At 38.8% G+C, this 20569-nt stretch overlaps 1 protein-coding gene across 1 annotated transcript in view; it reads left to right on the top strand.

Moving 5' to 3' along the window:
* GNAQ (G protein subunit alpha q) overlaps positions 1-5113 on the top strand; it is a 301603-nt gene extending 296490 nt beyond the window's left edge. Inside the window, exon 7 of the mRNA XM_082611287.1 lies at positions 873-5113. Within this exon, the coding sequence (XP_082467413.1) occupies positions 873-1063 (191 nt within the window). The 3' untranslated portion in view covers positions 1064-5113. The remainder of the gene's footprint in view (positions 1-872) is intronic.
* The last annotated feature ends 15456 nt before the right edge of the window (positions 5114-20569 follow it).

Below are 20569 nucleotides of genomic sequence, written 5' to 3'. Positions count from 1 at the left end.
AATTACAATGTTGTGTTAATTACTGCTGTACAGCAGAGTGTGTAGGTTGTCTTTTTACTTTCTTGATGTCCTTTGATATACAAAAGTTCTTAATTTTGATGAAGTCCAATTGATCTGTTTTCTCTTTGTTGCCTGTGACTTTGGTGTCATATCTAAGAATCTGTTGCAAAATTATTAAATAAGTTCTTCATATATCCTGATAAATGTACCATAATCCTTCTAAGACAGTGCTTGGCACATAAGAGACGCTGGATAAATGTAAGAAAATGTAAACCAACTTTTTAAATCATCACACAGAGTGAATTGAATTCTCATAAATGTGGTTTGCTCAGAAACACCAGAAGTGAGGCTACAGAGGACAGCTGTAGATGGACCAGACCTTAAGGAACAGGTTTTGTATTCTGAGAGACATTTCAGTCTGGAGAATGTAAAATGATCCATCGTGGAGTGGGGGAGGGGAGACACACGGGGGCAGATTGACAAGAGAGCCTGAGGCAGTTATGTCGTACGCATGCTTATTATGCAGCTGAAACCAGCGCAGTTAACTCAGTCCCGCAGAAGTAAACTAATCACACCCCTACTGAAGATTCTGCTGTGGCTCCCTATCTCCCAAAGAATCAGAGCTAAACTTAGCCTACCCTTCAAGCTGTCTGCCTGTTTTCACCTAATCACATTCTGTGGATGGATGGAGATGAATGGATGGGCAGGTAAAGTGACAAAGAGGAGCAATTACACATAGTACTGTTGAGGAAGGTGCTTATAACAGATCAAGTCTGCACTGAAGAGGTCTTTGTGAGCATCAGTAAACACTGACTGAGCAAATGCCTTAACAGATCAGCTGACCAATGTCCCTTTCCTCCCCTGGCCAACAGGACCCCAGCGAGATGCCCAGGCAGCTCGAGAATTCATCCTGAAGATGTTCGTGGACCTGAATCCAGACAGTGACAAAATTATCTACTCCCATTTCACATGCGCCACAGACACCGAGAACATCCGCTTTGTCTTTGCCGCCGTCAAAGACACCATCCTCCAATTGAACCTGAAGGAGTACAATCTGGTCTAGTTGTGCCTCCTTGACACTGCCGTTCCCTTCCCTGGTGGGCTATTGAAGCTATACAAGAGGGACTGTATTTCTGTGGAAAACAATTTGCATAATACTAATTTATTGCCGTCCTGGACTCTGTGTGAGCGTGTCCACAGAGTTCGTAGTAAATATTATGATTTTATTTAAACTATTCAGAGGAAAAACAGGATGCTGAAGTACAGTCCCAGCACATTTCCTCTCTTTTTTTTTTTAGGCAAAACCTTGTGACTCAATGTATTTTAAATTCTCAGTCATACACTCACAAAGAGCTGTTTCTTCCTCTCTCTCTCTCCCCCCTTCTTTTCTATTGAGCAAAATGAAGCTGATTTTCCTTTTCCTAACCCATCCCTTCCTCCTGATTTTTCCCACGTTACAATGGCCTTTATCCTAGTTCCATTCTTGGTCAAGTTTTTCTCTCAAATGATACAGTCAGGACAATTGTCATTCAATTTAAGCCATCAACATCAGCTTAATTTAATAGTTTGTAGTTTTTGCTGAAGGATTGTAAGTATTAATACTGTGGTTTTAAATGTATTGCTCTGGATACACATGTAGAGGTTTTTTTTATATAAATATATTGTTTTGCCTCACTTTGGGCTGGGACAGTGGATGCCCATCTAACGGTTAAGTGTCTTTTTTTTTTTTTTTTTTTTTTTGATTTCTACCTTCAGCCATAGCTTGGTTGCTCAGTGAACTGTACAGAAGTCAGTAAGGCAAGGGCCAAGACACACAGAAGTCCTTTCTTTTGAAATGCCATGTGCCATTGTCCTTCCTCCTTTCCTTCCCTTTTTTTTTTTTCACCCTGCTTTCTTCAAACTGCAGATGCCAAAAAAATATGCCAAGAGACACTACATTATTCTAATGGCTGCTACCCAGATCCTTTTCATAGGTTGCTCTTAATTTTTTTTCCCTTCAGTTCAAACTTTTCCTTTCTTTTTTTTCTTAGTGTTTGGGCCACAATTTTAAAAATGACTTTTGTTAATGGGTATGTGTTGCCAAAGCTGGCTTTAAAAAAATTTTTTTTAGTAAGAACTTAAAAGATAAAAGCCAGTATCTTAAAATGTAAGAGAGTAAGACTGTGAAGCCTAAAATGTTTGGCTGCGAATGAACCTGAAACACCAGTTGCCAAACAGTTGGTCACTGTCAATTTGACTCTCATAGTCCGTCCTTTTCTTTGCCCTTAAAATCACATTGTTTTGTGTCCACATTCCATGTTGAGCATCTAAATGGATAATGTGGGAAAGCTGTCCCATGTGATACCCCATGAAATCTGCTTTTATCTCTTCATTTGAAGCCAGTTTTACTCTCTTTGTATTCTTTAAGGTCAAGTAGGTCTGCCAAGAACATTGGTTGATAGTATTATTCTGACACCTTTAATTTGCAGAATCTGAAGTTACTGCTCGTTTACTATCTTTGGGATCTTAAACTGGTGACTGGCTGAGTTGAACTTAAGGAAGATTTGTGGACCGAAACTCAAAAGTAACCTCTCTGTTCTATAGAACATGTATTTATATAACTGAACATAGTAGGAGAGAGATCTGGAATTCTATATGTGCAATTTTTCAACCAATGCAAAAAACACAGCACATGTATTGATGAGCTTCTGTCAAGCAGTTTGAGTTGAAATATGATTTAAGAAAATAAGTCATGACTGTTTTAAACCTGCTGGGAAGTTAGAATTAGGCCATGATGCTGGTCTCAGTTTAACTACAATACTGTCTGGCACGAGTCTAAACTTTCATATACGTCACTCTTTTGGAACAATAAAGGAGAGGGAGAAAATCAATGGCTTATCAGATGAGTACCAGAGTTACTAAGTAGTAATGGGATATTCCCATTCTTTACTCTCCCAGCCTCAAACTACACAGGTTACTTGTTGTTTTTTTTTCTCCTTATTCAGAAAGCACCTGTAATTTAATTAAGAAACAGACTGCCTGTAGGTATAGTGCAATTACGAATGCTCTAATCATTGTACATACATCTCTCCCTTGATATTGCATCATCCATACTGGCTTTGTAATCATTAATTTTTTGGCAGATTGAATGTGCTGTATTGATATGTATCTATGTAATTGTATTGTGTGTCTTATAGCTAATTCACATTTTGAATAATGTTATTTTATTTACTTTTTTAAGAGAGGAGAATGTAAATTTGTCAGTTTATTTCTGACTAGGGATATTTTTTTTTTTCCATTTAGAAAAGAAAAAAAAACCTTACTATCGTACGGAGCGGTACTAGCATCGTGCTATATAAAATCATTTGCACATTCCTGAGTAGAGGTATACTGATTATAAGACCCAAAGGTCTTAAGACCCAAAGGTAATTTCATAGCAAAAATCAGTTGGAGCTTTTATACAAACATGGAAACCAACTTTGTAGAACTTTTGCCATTTGACCTAGGATTGGAATATGAGCTTTTATACAATTCATATTCTTATTTGGCAAATATGCACAGTTTAGTATTACCTCTCTGATGGCCTTTATTAGAAAGGCAGTTTTAGAAGCTATTGTGATCCACTAAGGAAATGTTTTAACAGCTAGCGACCACTGCTTGCCTGAAAGGGCGATCTTAAATTTGGTGCAGCAAAAAAAAAAGAAAAAAAAGAAAAAAAAAGAAAAGAAAAAAAGTATAAACAACAACATTTGAAGGCCTACAGTGTGTATAGAGAAAACCTCATCACAAGGTCATAAGTGTTACAGTTTTAGGGAATCAAGATATTCTATTTAATAGAGCTATAGTAGATGTAGTCAATTAAACCTGATCTCAAAGCTCAAAGAAGCTGAGCAAAACAGGGAAAGATTGTTATATTTGTCTTTATGAAATCGGGATGGAATTGCTATGCAGAATTGAGGTTTGTGGTCTCACTGTTCATCTTAGGGTGCATGACAAGATCCCTTCTCTTGAGAAAGGAAAAAATTGATCACCCTAGTTACAGTGACGCATAGAAACCGAATTGTATCCACACTAGTCAGTCGAAGCTAAAGGATTTTCTTTTTTGTTTCTTTGTTTGGGGTTTTACTGAAGGGTCTGGGGTGGGAAGGGATTCTTTTCAGTTTTGTATAAAAACAAAGTTTACTCATGCTTTCTATTATTATTGTGATTGCAAGCATTCTAAGCGTGTGCCGCTGGACCCCTCTTGTTGATGCTCTCGGTTACAGTAACGGAGGCCTGTGGCGAGTTTTGTGATGACTTGGGCATGTCTTATTGAAAAACAAAAACACAAAACACAGAAACCTTTCTTCAGCAGACCAAGGCAAGCAGCCGTTTCATGACTCACTTAACACATTGCAGTGTACCAGTTTACAGATGATTTTTCCCTTTTTGCGTGACATGGCAGTTCCAACCCACAGAGAATCCCTTATTTGTAAATTGGAGGTTTGTACTATGCCTTACAGAGCTTAAATTCAGAAGTTTGTGCCTAATATCTGAAACAAAGGGAAATAACAAAAGTAAATAAATCCCCTCAAAGTGTTTGTTTTTAAATACATTTTCATATAAAGAGCTCTGTTGAATGTCATGAATAGATTGGGGGGAAAAACCTTCTAGAAACCTGCATATGTTGTTTACTAGCAGATGACATCTACAAAAGGTATTTAAGGAACACCCGAAACTTGTATTTTTTTGTAGATTAACTAGCAGGTCTAATATTTAAAAAAGGTAATTCAGCTAAAGGACAATTTACTTTTTGTACTTCAGACTATCTTGATTGTCAAGGTGTACGAACTGTAATTTTAAAATTTATACTGCCACATGATTGTAAATTTTAGTTGTCTTAAGTTAGGAATCAGTGAAAAGCTATTTATGCTGGATAATGGGTCAAAAATGACTTATTTGCAAAAAATATATAAAAATAATGGGAAGAAAGGGCTGCATAATGAGATACTGCAAGACTCAGATACTGGTTGGAAATAATCAAGTTACCCTCAATTTCCCTTTGTTTTCAGTTTCTCAAAAAGAATGAATGAAATGAAATATAGCAGAATGTTAACCCATATAAAAATAAAGTGTACCCAAATATTGTAACGGATATTGCTGCTCTTCTTAAATAAGGGTTTAAAACCACTTAATTGGTAATTGACAACATCTCAGTTGACACAGATAAAGTGTGCTTGGTATACTGTTTTCTTCCAAAGGTTATCTTTGGTTAGAAACACACACAAAAATTAAAACTAGTAAGTAACATTGTGTTTATCTATCTCTACATATTTCCAGCATATGTAGCGTTAATAGATCTGTCCTGGTAACTATGTCTTTGGGATTTCATTTTGATTCCATAAAATTAGGAAAAGAAATGGCTTAGTTGTATATGACTAGCTAGAGATTTTTGGAGCCAAACACCTGCTGTTTCGTAGATACTTAGTACACAGTCTGAACTTGCCACTTGTTTTTCTCACAGAATAATCATTTCCTGCTGTCTTCCCAACTACCAATGCCCTTCAATAACCCTGTTGCTTCTAGAATCATCTGTTCAAAGTATGCATATACACCCAGCACTTAGTAGGTGCTCAAATATTAATTTCCTTCTTACTTCCCTTATCATGTATCCTCCATTTCCCCATATGATTCCAACCCAATAGTAAGTGGCATTTACACATTCTGAAAACATCTATTGGGTAAAATTGGATCTCACTTGGATAAAGGAATTCTGACTTCCATATAAGCTTTGGTAGACAGAAAAACAACTGGGAGGAGATATTCTTCAGTAGAATATTTTTAAGTTTAGAAAAGGAAGATGGAAAATTACTTTGTAACTTTGTTCAGGTTACTTCGACTGAAACATGTTTTTGGTGGATTTCTTTTCCTCAAAGAACTCTCTAAATGCAACTTGCTGGATTCCTCACCTGTCATCATGCTGGAAACCCTTACTAGACCTATGTATTTAGGGAGTTTTGTCAGAAAAACATTTTTAACTTGCAGTATTTAAAAGAATCATATTTACTGTTCTTAAAATGTCATTCAAATGCATGTATTGTCTATTGTTTGGGGATGGGAACTAGTTTTGCAAAAAAACACCTAATGTTGTATAATAATGCCCCAATGATCTTGCTGGTTAAAAATACAGTATTTTTGGCCATAAGTTTGTACTACAGTTTTCTTCATTCTTGAGTTTTCCTTCTCTTGAAGTTGCCTAATAAGCCTCTCGGAGAATGTTTTTTATTATAAGGAATATTGGAATAAATCTTTCCTTCCTTAAAGCACTTTATACTGCACATCCATTTCCCAAAGTAAGTTCAATAGTTTTTAAACCACCAAAAAAAATACCCTTTTCCTTTCTGAATATAATCAGAAATTTCCAACTTCTTTAGAGGAAGTTTTCATATTGATAGTATTTATCAAATTTGTTTTAAAAAAATACTTGCCGGGCTTCCCTGGTGGCACAGTGGTTGAAAGTCCGCCTGCTGATGCAGGGGACACGGGTTCGTGCCCCAGTCCGGGAAGATCCCACGTGCCGCGGAGCGGCTGGGCCCGTGAGCCATGGCCCATGAGCCTGCACATCCGGAGCCTGTGTTCTGCAATGGGAGGGGCCACAGCAGTGAGAGGCCCTCTTACTGCAAAAAAAAAAAAAAAAAAAAAAAAAACAAATAAAAAACTTGCCCTAATTTAGGTTGCAAGCAACTGTCAAAACAAGTTTAAATAGCTGCTCAATAAAGACTTACAACAAGCCACAGTCTTCACCCTGAGGCCACCTCCTCAGAGAAAGAACACAGGCCTCACAGGCAGAGGGTTTCATTAGAATTTCTTGTCTCAGCCCTGGGAATGAAAGGTCCACTCCACGTGGGAAAAAGGATCTGGTGTAGGTGTCCTTTAAGTCTGTGATTTTTAGAAACATACATCGAGGCTTTTGAGATCAGCTAAAAACTAGCTTTTCTTTTTCTAGCAATTTTGTGAAGTTGGGGTGATGGCAGCAAGTGCTTCTCCAGAAAATTGGTGCTTACGTAGGGACCTGAAACCGTAACAGAAGCAAGACCTGTTGCTGCTGCTACTTGTGATCAGGTCTTTTACTTGGTAGCCCAGCCCTTGCTTAGGGAATTTCATGTCTTGCAGAATACTGTTCCGTCCATTGACCTTAGAGAAGAAAGTGTCATTTTTACTTAAAAGCCTTAGTTTTAAGGCTCTCCTCCTATCCTTGCATGTTTTAGAGACCCTTTCCAGTAGGTGGTGTCCCTTCTCTCTGGATCTTCCTGTGAAGGGAATGGTGTGCCTGGGGACTGTCATTAGTACAGGCCTGGAGTGACAGTTCCCACAGCCTCTCTGCTGAGGAACCGGGGTGTTAAGCAGCCCCCTAGCGCTCCTCGCTCTGTGGCCTTCTTGCTGGGGCCTGACCTCACCAGGACTCACCTTGGTCCCTCTGCGTCATCATCTTGAAGACCCCGCCCACAGAAAAAGACAGGAACTTGCTGAACATTATTTGAGCCAAGTATTTTAACTTCATCTTTCAACTCACAGGTCAAGCCTGCCTAGTCTGATTTGTTTTCTGTCCTATCCTGGGAGCAATAAAAGAGCTGGTCTGAAAGCTGCTCTACCTTGCTCTTCACCTTCCCCGTCTCCTCCCATTTTTCTCTTAGGATGTGACAGCCGGCAGAAACCAGTTAGACCACAGCACAGAGGTGGGGGGAGAACTTGATTCCAAGGAGCAACAGTAGTTCGTGTGATAGTGTGTACAGAGCAACTTCTAATCGTCATCAGCTGGTGTCTTGTTTTTCTCTAGTTGTCTAATTCTGAGTCATTTCCATGTTCATCAGCTACTTCATATTTAAAGCCTTTACTGAAATGTTGATCAGGGTTGGAGAGTGGAAGGCAGTGGTTGAGGGTGGGTTTCTGGTTGGTTCTTTTTGTTTTAAGTTATCTATGTGTTACCATTGTTTCTTTGTTTCATTGCCATGGCTAATTAAATACAGATCCAGCTATCGTGAGGCACTGAACTCAGTCTGTTTTAAGGGAGCCTCCCTTAGGTCCCTGCGAAACAAGGCCTTGGTTGTAAAATGTGGGTCTCCTTAAAATCTAAGATATACAGGGAATTCTGAAAAGATTCTTTTTGAATTCTTATGCTTCAAGACTTTAAATATGATCTGGGTTGATGCTCTCTCTTTCCGTTTTCTTCAAGAATGCAAAGGCCAGATATTTTTCTGTCCCAAAAGCCTGAGGGTAAGATAGGCAATTGCCTCTTTAAGAGGGTAATTAAACCAAACCATAGTAGCAAAGAGCCGATGGGGTTCCCTCAGCGGGCCTTCCAGGCCTTCCCCTGCACTGCTCTGGCCCTCGGTGGCCTTGGAGGAGGAGTTCTGCAGCGTAGAGGACTATATGCCTGTCCCATTGAGACAGGCTGCATAAAGCGCCCCTGGAACTTTCACTCTGTTCGCTGTTTGCCCAGTGTATTTCTATGGTGGATATTTTAAGCATCTTTAGAAATGAGAGTCCCAGGAAAAGAGAGATTGGCAAGTGAAGCTTGGCAAACCCTGGAAGTCTGTAAATGGAATTCCACATTATGTACCCAGCTACCAAGAAGCTCCCATAGATGCTCACAAGACCATGTTTGTGTCTGCTCTGGGGTCCCCTCACCTAGGGTGCCATGCCTATTAGGGATCCCACACTGCCTGCCACCTACTGTCCAATCAGGGCACCGGCTGGGGCGCCCCTGACGTGCAGGGCCCACGTCAGGGATTGTAAATGCCATGGTTATTTTCCCAGGCTCGGAGCAGCATTAGCAGAAGGGGTCTGCTTGCTTTTCGTGGAATACAAAACAACCCACCCAGGGGTATCCTGATAAATGGTTAACCGCGGGTCAGCAGTGCAGGATTATGGTACTGATTGGGAGGGAGTGCTGATTTCCATGGTTGAAATACCGCCCCGCCATGCCCAATTTTAAGCTACTGATTTGTAAGGTCACAACTCAGAGTTGGGAAGAGATGCTAACAATGGACTCGCAAGCTCTCCTGCAGGGAGGACACCATCACTCCCTTAAGACAATGCTTTTCTGTAAACCCGGGAAGCCGGCAGCAGGACAAGCCTACGTGGCTTATTGCACCCAGAGCACACGCATTCCCTTCCCCCGTAACCTGGAGCTAATTGCCAAAGAGCACCCTGCTCACAATAGGCTCAGAGATGAGGCGGCTTGGCTGGCGATACTAAATATTTAAACTCTCAGAAGGAATTAGCAGGAATGGGTACACCTGAAACTAAATCAACTATACTCCAATATAAAATTTTTAAATGGAAAAAAAAAAAAAAAAAAAAAAGGAATGGCAGGAATGGGTACCCAGGAAGCTGGAGAGGAAAAATGCAAAATCAATTTGGACATCGGATTAACCTAACGCTCTGTGTGCATGTGGTGTGAAATGTCTCAGCATTTCCAAGCAGTTCAATCATTGCTGAACAAAGAGAAAAAGCCTGTCCAAACATTCATACCAGTGGGTGACAAGATTCATCCTAAAGCTCTTAAAAACTAATCTCGATACATATGTGGGTATACATGTAAAACCTAAAAACGGTTTGCCCTTGAAGTTGTGTCCATGTGTGAATACATGCGTAGCCACAGTCAGACTGGCTCACCTCTTGGTTACTAGAAGCATTTAACTCAGTAATGCTTCATACTGACATGATCAAGACAGAAAAGATGATAAAATCCACAGCTAACCTTTTTTTGTTGCTGTTGTTAATGTTTCTCTTGCCAGTCTTTTCAGGCGCCATCTTTAAAGAGCTCTGTCCTAATCTAGGAAAGAACACCTAATTATGGCCGGTTTAAAATGTTTTGTTTTTATGATGAACCTGAGCTGGGGCTTCAATGTCTCTCAGCAATGAGGGCCTGTATTTCCAGCACAGACAGGGAGGAAGGGTTTCGAGAAGGTTCGGAAGCTGAATGAAAGCTTCCCTAAATTACTAAGGCCAGGCCTGCGTGTTTCAGTGCAGTCGCTGTTGCATGTTGGCATTTCCACCCCTGGGTTAAGTCCTCTCTGTGCAGACTGCTTGCTTCCCATGGAGCAGAATGAATTCCCAGAGCCCCAGGCCCACGCCACACAGACGCCTGTACAGAGCCACAGACTCGGGCTGGTCCATATGGCGTGGGGCTGTGCTCTGTCAGTGCTGTCAGACCGGCCGAGGGTGGCCGCCCTTCCATGCCCCCTGGTCCACACGGGGGTCAGAGGGTGGTGGGCGCTGCAGAGGCTTCTCTTTCGAGTCAGGAGCTGCCTGTACCCTCCTAGCACTCTCTAGCCACAGACCAGAAACCAGAAGTCAAGGCCTCAGGAGTAACGCTTAACCAATCCTGCAGCTTCTGGCCCTCGGTGGGCAACCCAAGGCTTGCCACTCCCTCAGGGGGTCCCCAGCGGGCCTGAGCGCAAAGGTTGCAGGAACCCACTCATCAGCACCCACTGTGCTGGCTTTTCTCCTTCCCTTGCCTCACTTCCACGCTCATTATGCTTTCTGGGTTCACCTCGCCAATAAACAACTTGCACCAACATCCTTTACGTGGGTCTGCTTTGGGGGAAGTCCCAGTAAAGACAATAAGACCATCAAGGGGTGGCTTTCTGTGTGGGCAAGCACCCATAGGGACTTGTCAGGAAATGGCCACAACTAGGGAGAGTGTTTTGAGCATTTCAGTGGACTCCCAACTGCAGTGGGTGACTGAGGTCCAAGATGAGCACCTGGAACCCCAGCCTGCAATGAATTTGCTACACGGGTCCCACAGTGGGAGACTGGATATACCCATAATAATACATTGATGAACAAAAATCCTGCCTTTTCCTGGAAGCTGCCACCAAACCATTTTTAAAGGTAATCACTTTCAATGGCTGAAGAGAAGTGACACGGACGTTTCCCCCTTGCGGTCACTCTGTTTAGGGGCTTCTGGACTCCTTTCCTCCACCTGCCCAGCCCTGTCTATTCGTTCCAGGATGAGCTCCCACACCCGCCCCGACTGACTGATTCCAGCTGGGTCAGGCCGGCCTCCCTGGAGACACGCATGCACTTTTGTCTTGCTCCCCCAGCCAGTGGATGATGCTGACATAATCAGAGGCAGGGAGGAAAGAGAAAAGAATATTCCATCAGAGAATTAGCACCTATTGTGACATTTCATTGTTGGGAGAAAAATGAGAGAATAGGGAATATACATTGAAAACTATTACAAAAGTAAAGGCCATGTTCTGAAAGAGAGTGTCTGCCTTCTTTCATAAATTTCTCTAATTTTTGGTGGTTGGTAAAGGTATCTCCTTAAAAAAAATGAATTAAGGAAACTATGCTTCAGATCTTGATGAAACAAGACTTAAGAATGAGAGGTTTTCTGCCAGTGCAAAAACTATTATACCACAGTTGTCAGTACTAATGTCTGAATATATTGTTCGAAAATATGTTGTATTTAGCTATCTAATTATTAACTAAGTCCTTGGACTAGATTGTAAAGGAATGAGTCTTTGAGTAGGGGTTACACACCTGTATATTTTGAGATGGTTCAAAGCTAAATAAAATTGTATTCAAAATCAAATGTTATCTTTTTAGAAGGCACTGTCAGGATTCCAAACTGTTTCATAAAACCAGATTTATTTTATTGAAATACTTTTGCTGGGCATAATTCTATAAAGAATGAGAAGATTTTCCAAAAAGAAAGAAACAATGATGACAAAATCTGGCGGTGGCTTCATATGTTTAAGGGAAAAGTTATTTCAAAGACATCCATGTAAAAGAGAATGTGCCCAATGTGTGTGGAACTTGGGACAAAATTCAGGTTAACTCAGAAGGAAAAATTTTAGAGTAAATTAAATTGACTATTTTTATAGAATTAGGCACTGAGAGACTAATTTAGTGGTTCTGAATATAAGTGATTCAGGAAAATCTCTAACAAGATTGCCTCTCCCATTCCATTTAGCCACCAGAAATATGTTACAATTTATCCTTTTTCTCTATGATTTATAAATTTTTTAAACATGCCCTTGTCTCAACAATTTTAGATGGCAGTTGAAGACCTCTTCATAGCTTCTTGCACTCTTTGATTTTATTATTACTTATTAGCCTTTCCAAGATAAGCTCAAACACCTCTAGGATTGCCTGGTCTGGTGTACCCACAGAACCACTGAAGAATGGGAAGATTGTTTCCCTTCCTGACTTCCTTTTAGAGTTAGATTTATTACTTTAAATGGGACATTCTCAATAAGATCACTTGTGAATCTGCTGATGTTAAATACTAGCATTAGGGATAAATTCGACTGTGAGCACTACAGGTTATATTATACATAATTCACCAAATATGGGCTACCATCCGTGGAATAGACTAGGGAAAAAGTGAAGAAAGTGATCAATTCCTACTGTTTTAATACTGGACATTGTTGACCTGAAATCTGTGTGCCTCTTGCTTGATTAGGGACGTCAGGGGGCTAAACTGTGTGGTGTAGACTGAGGGGTACGCTTTTGACCATCAGAAGAGGCCAACTCATTACTATGATTGCGTATCTTTGAGCTTACATGGTATGATTAGGCCATTTAAGAGAATGAAGGGATGTATAAATGCTTTGCAAAACTTTGATTCAGGATCTGGAAAGTAAACATGCCTGGTACCCTCCTTGTTGCTCCCATCTGTTAACCTCCCCTGACGTTACCCTGGGTGGCTGTAGAATCTATACAGCCAACCCAGTGGGCAGCCTGGAGTGTGGATCCTCCACATCTTCATCTCTAGTCATTCCTCTACTCCACTCCAGCCAACCATTTCCATGATCACTCCCCCTCCAAAGCACTAATGCAAACATCTGACTACAACTTCCATTCCTGGTTGTTTATTCAGTTATTTCCACTCGACTGTCCTGAATCTAAAGATTTGCTTCAGGCTGTTTACCACTTGACTTTACCCCAATTCACCAGTCCTCTTTCCTTCACTTCTTATCCAGTTTAGATTTAATATTCCTGGACTAAATAACCAACTTGGAAACACTCTACACTCAATCTATCCCAAACCAACTTGTTTATTGGTTGCATACATGAAGCCAACTAACTTATTTCTCCATGCCTACATTCAAAAAGCTGAAGGAAGTTGGAGAGAATAACCGAACAGAGTAGATTAGTTCCACTATAAATTCAACCCCAACTTGGCCCATGAGACATTTCTTACAATAGCTGACTAGCTAATTCAGACCAATCATCCCATAAAGGTCATCTAGAAAAACTGGATAAAATATTAAAAAACAGCTCCCTAAAGGCGTGGACAAACTAATAAGATAATGAATAGTTACTGGACCACAACAGAGAGGAAGACAAAAGCTCAGGAGAATGTGTCCAGTGTTTAGGCCCACTGTTCCTCTGGCGGTATTCATCAGTTCCAGAAAGGGCAGAGAAGCTGAGAAGCAGGGTGACATTTTTGTTAGCATTTTACAGTTAAAAGGACAGGTATTAGAGTGCAGTGCCCAACAGTATGATCCAAGGGAACTACCTCAGCTTGGAATGGACTACAAAGATTACAGCCTAAGAGTAATAATGGACCAAAATGCATGGGGCCTCAAGTTCTGCTTCAAAATGAGATAAGAGAACAAGATAGTGAATTTTGGAAGACATCTTGTAAAAGATGGAAAGGAACTAATGAACATTCAAAAGAAGGAAAAAAAAAAACCTAAATTAAGAAATCAGGATGTGATTTATTTGCAGATTATACATAGCTGAAGAGAAAAATAGCAAACTTGAAAACAGACCATGCTAACATAATGAGGATAAAATGAGGAAAATATATATCATATATTTTCCATTCTTTCCATGGAAAATATACAGGACAAGAGACATAGAGGTTTTGGTGAGAAGTTATAGTATATATATATTTGAAATCCCATAAGAAGAAGAGATAGAAATAGTAAAGAAGCAATTTTTAAAGAGATGTTGTGTAGAACTTTACCAAACTAATGAAATGTGTCAACCCACAAATTCAAGCTGTTCAATGATCCCCAAGAAGGATAAATAAAAAGAAGTATATACCTAGACATATCATAGTAAACATGCTGAAAAACAAATGAAAAAGAGTGAAAGCAACTAGTGGGAAAAATCAAAACAGAATTACCTTTAACAGATCAACAATTACATTTATAGCCGACTCTTCAATAGAAACAAATCCAGAAGACAATGGAATGGTATCTTGGAAGGGCAAGAAGAAAATAAATACCAACCTAGAATTCTGTCCACAATGAAAATATGTGAAAAGAACGAAGATGATTCTGGCTATGATGGAATAAATGAGACCAGATCTACCTTCCAATGTAAACAAATAGAAAACTCAAAAAAAGTTTTCAGATATTAGACAACAGACAGTATAGAGTTGTAACCCCTAACAAAATCTAGTGAGATGAGCCCAACAACATCTTGGCTTTTTTCCTGGAAATACTTTCTGAACTATAGTTGAGGAACAAGAATTCTAAGTAGAGCACAAAGATTAGAGTTCAGAAGGGCCAAGGTAGCTGGAATTCGTGGGGCATACTACTAGAGTTAAGGGAGTGGCACAAGAAAAGAGTTCCAGAAATCTGCATAAAGGTCCTGGACCTTGGGCCTATTGCTCAAGACAAAAGCAAGCATGCATAGAGTGAAACTGCAAGATGCCAGGCAGAAAATAACTGGGGAACTGTAAGCTTAACAGTTCCCAGAGCTCAGAGTTGGGAGATGCTTGAGTTGCAACTAACCAGAGTGGAGCATTCTCACTGAACATGCCTTAGAAATAAGGTTAAATTAAGCCTAAAGTAAGGGCGACTCTATCCACCATAGGAAATATTAAAAAATAACCCCTAAAAGGATTAAGCTGATCCATAAATAACTGCCTGCTAGAACAAAGTCCAACACTCCTGAAAGAAATACAACAAATCAAGCACTTAACATAAGACATAATGTCCAATATTCAATTAAAAATTAGTAGGTGAACAAGCAGGAAATGTAAACCATAACCAGGAAAAAAAAAAATCAGTCATTGGAAAATTACCTGGAAAAGACTGATATGATGGAATTAGCAGACAAGAACTTCAGACTAGCTATTATAAATATGTTTGAGTATTTAAATAAAAAGTTGATCACATTTTTCTCAAGGGCACATGGACCAGTCTCCAGGATAGATAACCTGTTAGGCCACAAAACAAGTCTTGACAAATTTAAGAAGACTGAAATCATATTAAGTATCTTTTCCAACCACAATGGTATGAAACTAGAAATCAATTACAGGAAGAAAACTGGAAAAATCAGGAATATGTGGACATTAAACATGCTACTGAACAACCAATTGATCAATGAAGAAATCAAAGAAATAAAAAATATGTTGAGAAATGAAAATGAGAATACAAAATACCAAAACTTATAGGATACAGCAAAGCAGTGATAAGAGGGAAGTTCATAGAGATGAATGCCTACCTCCAAAAATAATAAATTGTCAAATAAACAACCTAAATTTACACCTCAAAAAAAAAAAAAAGAACAAATGAAGCCTAAAGTTAGTAGAAGGAAGGAAATAAAAATCAAAGCAGAAATAAATAAAATAGAGACTAAAAAGACAACAGAAAAGATCAATGAAACCAAGAGCTGGTTCTTTGAAAAGATAAACATAATTGACAAACCTTTAACTGGACTCACCAAGGAAAAGAAAAAGAGAACTCAGTCAAAAATGAAAGAGATGTTTCAACTGATATCACAGAAATGCAAAGGATAAGTGACTATCATGAATAATTATTTACCAACAAATTGGACAACTTAGAAGAAATGGATAAATTCCTATAAATATGAAAACTTCTAAGAATGAATCATGAAGAAATAGAAAATCTGAACAGACTGATTACTAGTAGGAGTCTGAATCAGTAATCGAAAAATTCCCAACAAAAGTCCAGAACAGACAGCTTCACTGGTGAATTCTACCAAACATTTAAAGACAAATTAACTTATTATTGACCAGGGGATTTTTGCAGAAACTAACGCCTGTGGCCAGCGATTTGTTATGTAAATGAATATTGAAATGTCTCTGGTCAATAATGTTCGGGTAACAAAAGACATTAATACATCTCTGGTCAATAATGTATTAATAACAATCTTTCTTAAACTCTTCCAAAAACAGAAGAGGAGGGGACACTTCCAAACTCATTTTACAAGGCTAGCATTATCCTGATACTGAAACCAGACAAGGATGCCATGAGTAAAATTACAGGCCAATATTCCTAACGAATATAGATGCAAAAACTCTCAATAAAATATTAGCAAACCAAATTCAACTATACATTTAAAGGATCATAAACCATGATCAAGTGAGATTTATTCCAAGGGTGCATGATGGTTCAACACCAGCAAATCAATGAGATAAAACACAAAATGAAGGATAAAAATCATATGATCATCTCAATAGATGCAGAAAAAGCATTTGACAAAATTCAACATCCATTTATAATTAAAACTTTCAACAAAGTGGGTACAGAGAGATTATACCTCAACATAATAAAGGCCATACATGACAAGCCCACAGTTAACATTATACCCAATGATGAAAAGCTGAAAACTTCTCCTCTAAAATCAGAAGAAAGACAAGAATGCCTACTCTCATCACTTTTATTCAACATAGTATTTGAAGTCCTAGCCAGAGCAATTAGGCAAGAAAAAGAAATAAAAGGCATCCAATTTGGAAAGGAAGAAGTAAAACTGTCACTATATGCAGATGATATGATATTATATATAGAAAAACCTGAAGATCACATCAGAATAACTGTTAGAACTAATAAATTCAGTAAAGTTACAAGTTATAAAATCAATATACAGGAATCAGTTGTGTTTCTATACACTAATAATGAACCATCAGAAAGAGAAAGAATACAATCCCATTTACAGTTACATCAAGAAGAATAAAATACCTAGGGATAAATTAATGAAGGAAGTGAAAGACCTGTACACTGAAAACTGTAAGACATTGATCAAATTAAACATGACACAAAGAAATGGAAAGATGGGGCTTCCCTGGTGGTGCAGTAGTTAAGAATCCGCCTGCCAATGCAGGGGACACAGGCTTGAGCCCTGGTCTGGGAAGATCCAACATGCCATGGAGCAACTAAGCCCACATGCCACAACTACTGAGCCTGCGCTCTAGAACCCACAAGCCACAACTACTGAAGCCTGTGCACCTAGAGCCTGTGCTCTGCAACAAGAGAAGCCACCACAATGAGAAGCCTGTGCACTGCAATGAAGACTAACCCCTGCTCACTGCAACTAGAGAAAGCCCACATGCAGCAATGAAGACCCAACACAGCCAAAAATTTAAAAATTAAAAATTAAAAAAGAAATGGAAAGATATTATGTGCACATGGATTGGAAGAATTAATATTGTTAAAATTTCCATACTATCCAAAGCAATCTACAAATTCAATGCAATCCCTATCAAAATTTAAATAGCATTTTCCACAGGAAAAAAAAAAACAATTATGTGGAACTACAAAAGACCCCAACTAGTCAAAGCAATCTTGAGAAAGAACAACAAAGCTGGAATCATCACACTCCCTCATCTCAAACCATATTACAAAGTTATAGTAATCAAAGCAGTATGGTACTGGCATAAAAACAGACATATAGATCAATGGAACAGAATAGAGATCCCAGAAATAAACCCACACATATGTGGCCAATTAATTTACAACAAAGGAGCCAAGAATATTCAATGAGGAAAGGCTAGTCTCTTCAATAAATGGTGTTGGGAAACTGGATAGCCACATTGAAAAAGAATGAAACTGAACTATTACCTTATACCATACACAAAAATTAACTCAAAATAGATTAAAAACTTGAATGTAAGATCTGAAACAGTAAAACTTCTAGAAGAAACATAGGTAGTAATCTCCTTGACACTGACCATGGTGATGATTTTTTTTAATCTGACACCAAAAGCAAAAATAAACAAGTGGGACTGCATCAAACTAAAAAACTTCTGCACAGCAAAGGAAACCATGAACTAAATGAGAAGGGAAACTATTTAATGGGGGAATATATTGCAAATCACATACTGATAAGGGGTTAATATTCAAAATATATTAAGAACTCATACAACTCCATAGCAAAAAAATATCCAATTTTTAAAAATGAGCAGAGGATCTGAATAGACATTTTTCCAAAGAAGACATACAGATGACCAACAGGTACATAAAAAGATGCTCAGGGGCTTCCCTGGTGGCGCAGTGGTTGGGAATCCGCCTGCCAATGCAGGGGACGCTGGTTTGTGCCCCGGTCTGGGAAGATCCCACATGCCGCGGAACGGCTGGGCCCATGGGCCACAGCTGCTGAGCCTGCACGTCTGGAACCTGTGCTCCACAGTGGGAGAGGCCGTGACAGTGAGAGGCTCGTGCAAAAAAAAAAAAAAAAAGATGCTCAGCATCACTAATCATCAGGAAAATGCAAACCAAAATCACAATGAAATATCACCTCATACCCATTAAAATGTCTATTACAAAAAGACAAGGAAAAAAAGTATTGGCAAAGATGTGAAGAAAAGGGAACCCTTATACATAGTTGGTGGGAATGTAAATTGGTTCAGCCACTATGGAAAACAGTATGGAGGCTCCTCAAAAAATTAAAAACAGAAATGCCATATGACCCAGCAATTCCATTTCTGAGTTTTATCTGAAGAAAATGAAAACACTCACTCAAAAATGTATCTGCACCCCCATGTGCATCATGGCATACTTACAATAGCCAAGATATGAGAACAACCTAAGTGTTCATCAATGCATGAAAGGATAAAGAAAATGTGGTGTATATATAGAAAATGGAGTATTATTTAGCCATAAAAAAGAATGAAATCTTGCCATTTGCAACATGAATGGGCCTTGAGAGCATTATCATAAGTGAAATAAGTCAGAGACAAATATTGTATGATCTCACTTATATGTGGAATCTAAAAAAAAAAAAAAAAAAAGGTAAAACAAACCAAAAAAACCCCAAGCTCATAGATACAGAGAATATATTGGTGGTTGCTAGTGGTGGGGATCGGACAGTGGGTGAAATGAGTGGAGGGGGTCAAAAGGTACAAACTTGCAGTCATAAAATAAGTCATGGGAATGTAATGTACAGCTTGACAACTATAGTTAATAGTGTAGTGCATATGTGAAAGTTGCTAGGAGAGTAGATCTTAAAAGTTCTCATCACAGGGCTTCCCTGGTGGCGCAGTGGTTGAGAGTCTGCCTGCCGATGCAGGGGACGCGGGTTCGTGCCCCGGTCCGGGAAGATCCCACATGCCGCGGAGCAGCTGGGCCTGTGAGCCATGGCTGCTGAGCCTGCGCGTCCGGAGCCTGTGCTCCGCAACAGGAGAGGCCACAACAGTGAGAGGCCTGCGTACCACAAAAAAAAAAAAAAAAAAAAAGTTCTCATCACAAGAAAAAATTCTGTAGCTATATATACTGACAGATGTTAACTAGACTTACAGTGGTAATCATTTCACAATATATACAATTACTGAAGCATTATGTTGTACACCTGAAACTAATATAATGTTGTATGTCAATTATTTCTCAATTAAAAAAAGAAAACTTGAAGTAACGAGGAACAAAATGGAAGACAGGAAAGGAATCAAATAATGAAACTACTAGAAATAAAAAAATACAATACCTGAAATTGAAAATTCACTGATGACATTTAGAAAAAACTGGTATAAATGGATTCCAAGAAAGGGGGGAGGGACAGAGGGAAGGGGTAAATGGGGAGAGAAAGAAAAAAATATTTGAAAAAATGGGAAAAAATTTAAATGTCATAACACTATAAACTCACAGATTCAAAAATTCAGCAAATCCAAGAATGATAACACAAAACCACACTATGACCCAACATAATCAAGTTACTGGAAACCAGTGATAAAAGGGGGAAAATGGCTTAAAAGTAGCCAAGGAAATAAAACACATCATATCCAGAGAAACCAAGATAAAACTTAACAGAGATGTCTTATCTGAAACTATTATAACAATGGAATGCTATGTTTAAAGTGCTTGACAAAAAAAAAAAAACTCAGCCTAAATATCCATATCCAGTAAGAGGAGAAATCCTTAAAAAATTAAAGATGAATACTTTGTGGGTAGGGTGGGAAATGCTAAGAATGTGCTACAAGTAGACCTGCACTATATTAAATGTTAAAAGAATTTCTTAACACAAAAGGAATATAGCAGATGAGCACCTGGATCTCTCTCACGCAAAGGACTAAAGAAAACTGGAAGTGGTGAATATATGAATAAACATATTTTTTTTCTCATTTTTTTGTTTCTTTAAAAGATCATTAACTGTTGGAAGCAAAAGTGCTAAAACATTGTAGAGTTTATAACATGTAAAGTAAAAGACATGATGGCAATAGCAAAAGGATAGGCAAGGAAAATAAAAGTACAGTTAACCCTTGAACAACACAGGTTTGAACTGTGCAAGTCCACTTACACATGGATTTTTTTTTCAGTAATATGTACTATACTACTACATGATCTTTAGTTAGTTGGATCCACAGATGTAGACATGGAGGGGTGACCATAAAGTTATACATGGA

The sequence above is a fragment of the Mesoplodon mirus genome (genome assembly GCF_964341445.2).
Source record: "Mesoplodon mirus genome assembly, chromosome: 1".
In the NCBI taxonomy this organism is placed as follows: Eukaryota; Metazoa; Chordata; class Mammalia; order Artiodactyla; family Ziphiidae; genus Mesoplodon; species Mesoplodon mirus.
The sequence above is the reverse complement of the archived record's forward strand: the minus strand, read 5'-3'. Positions and strand labels throughout refer to the sequence as shown.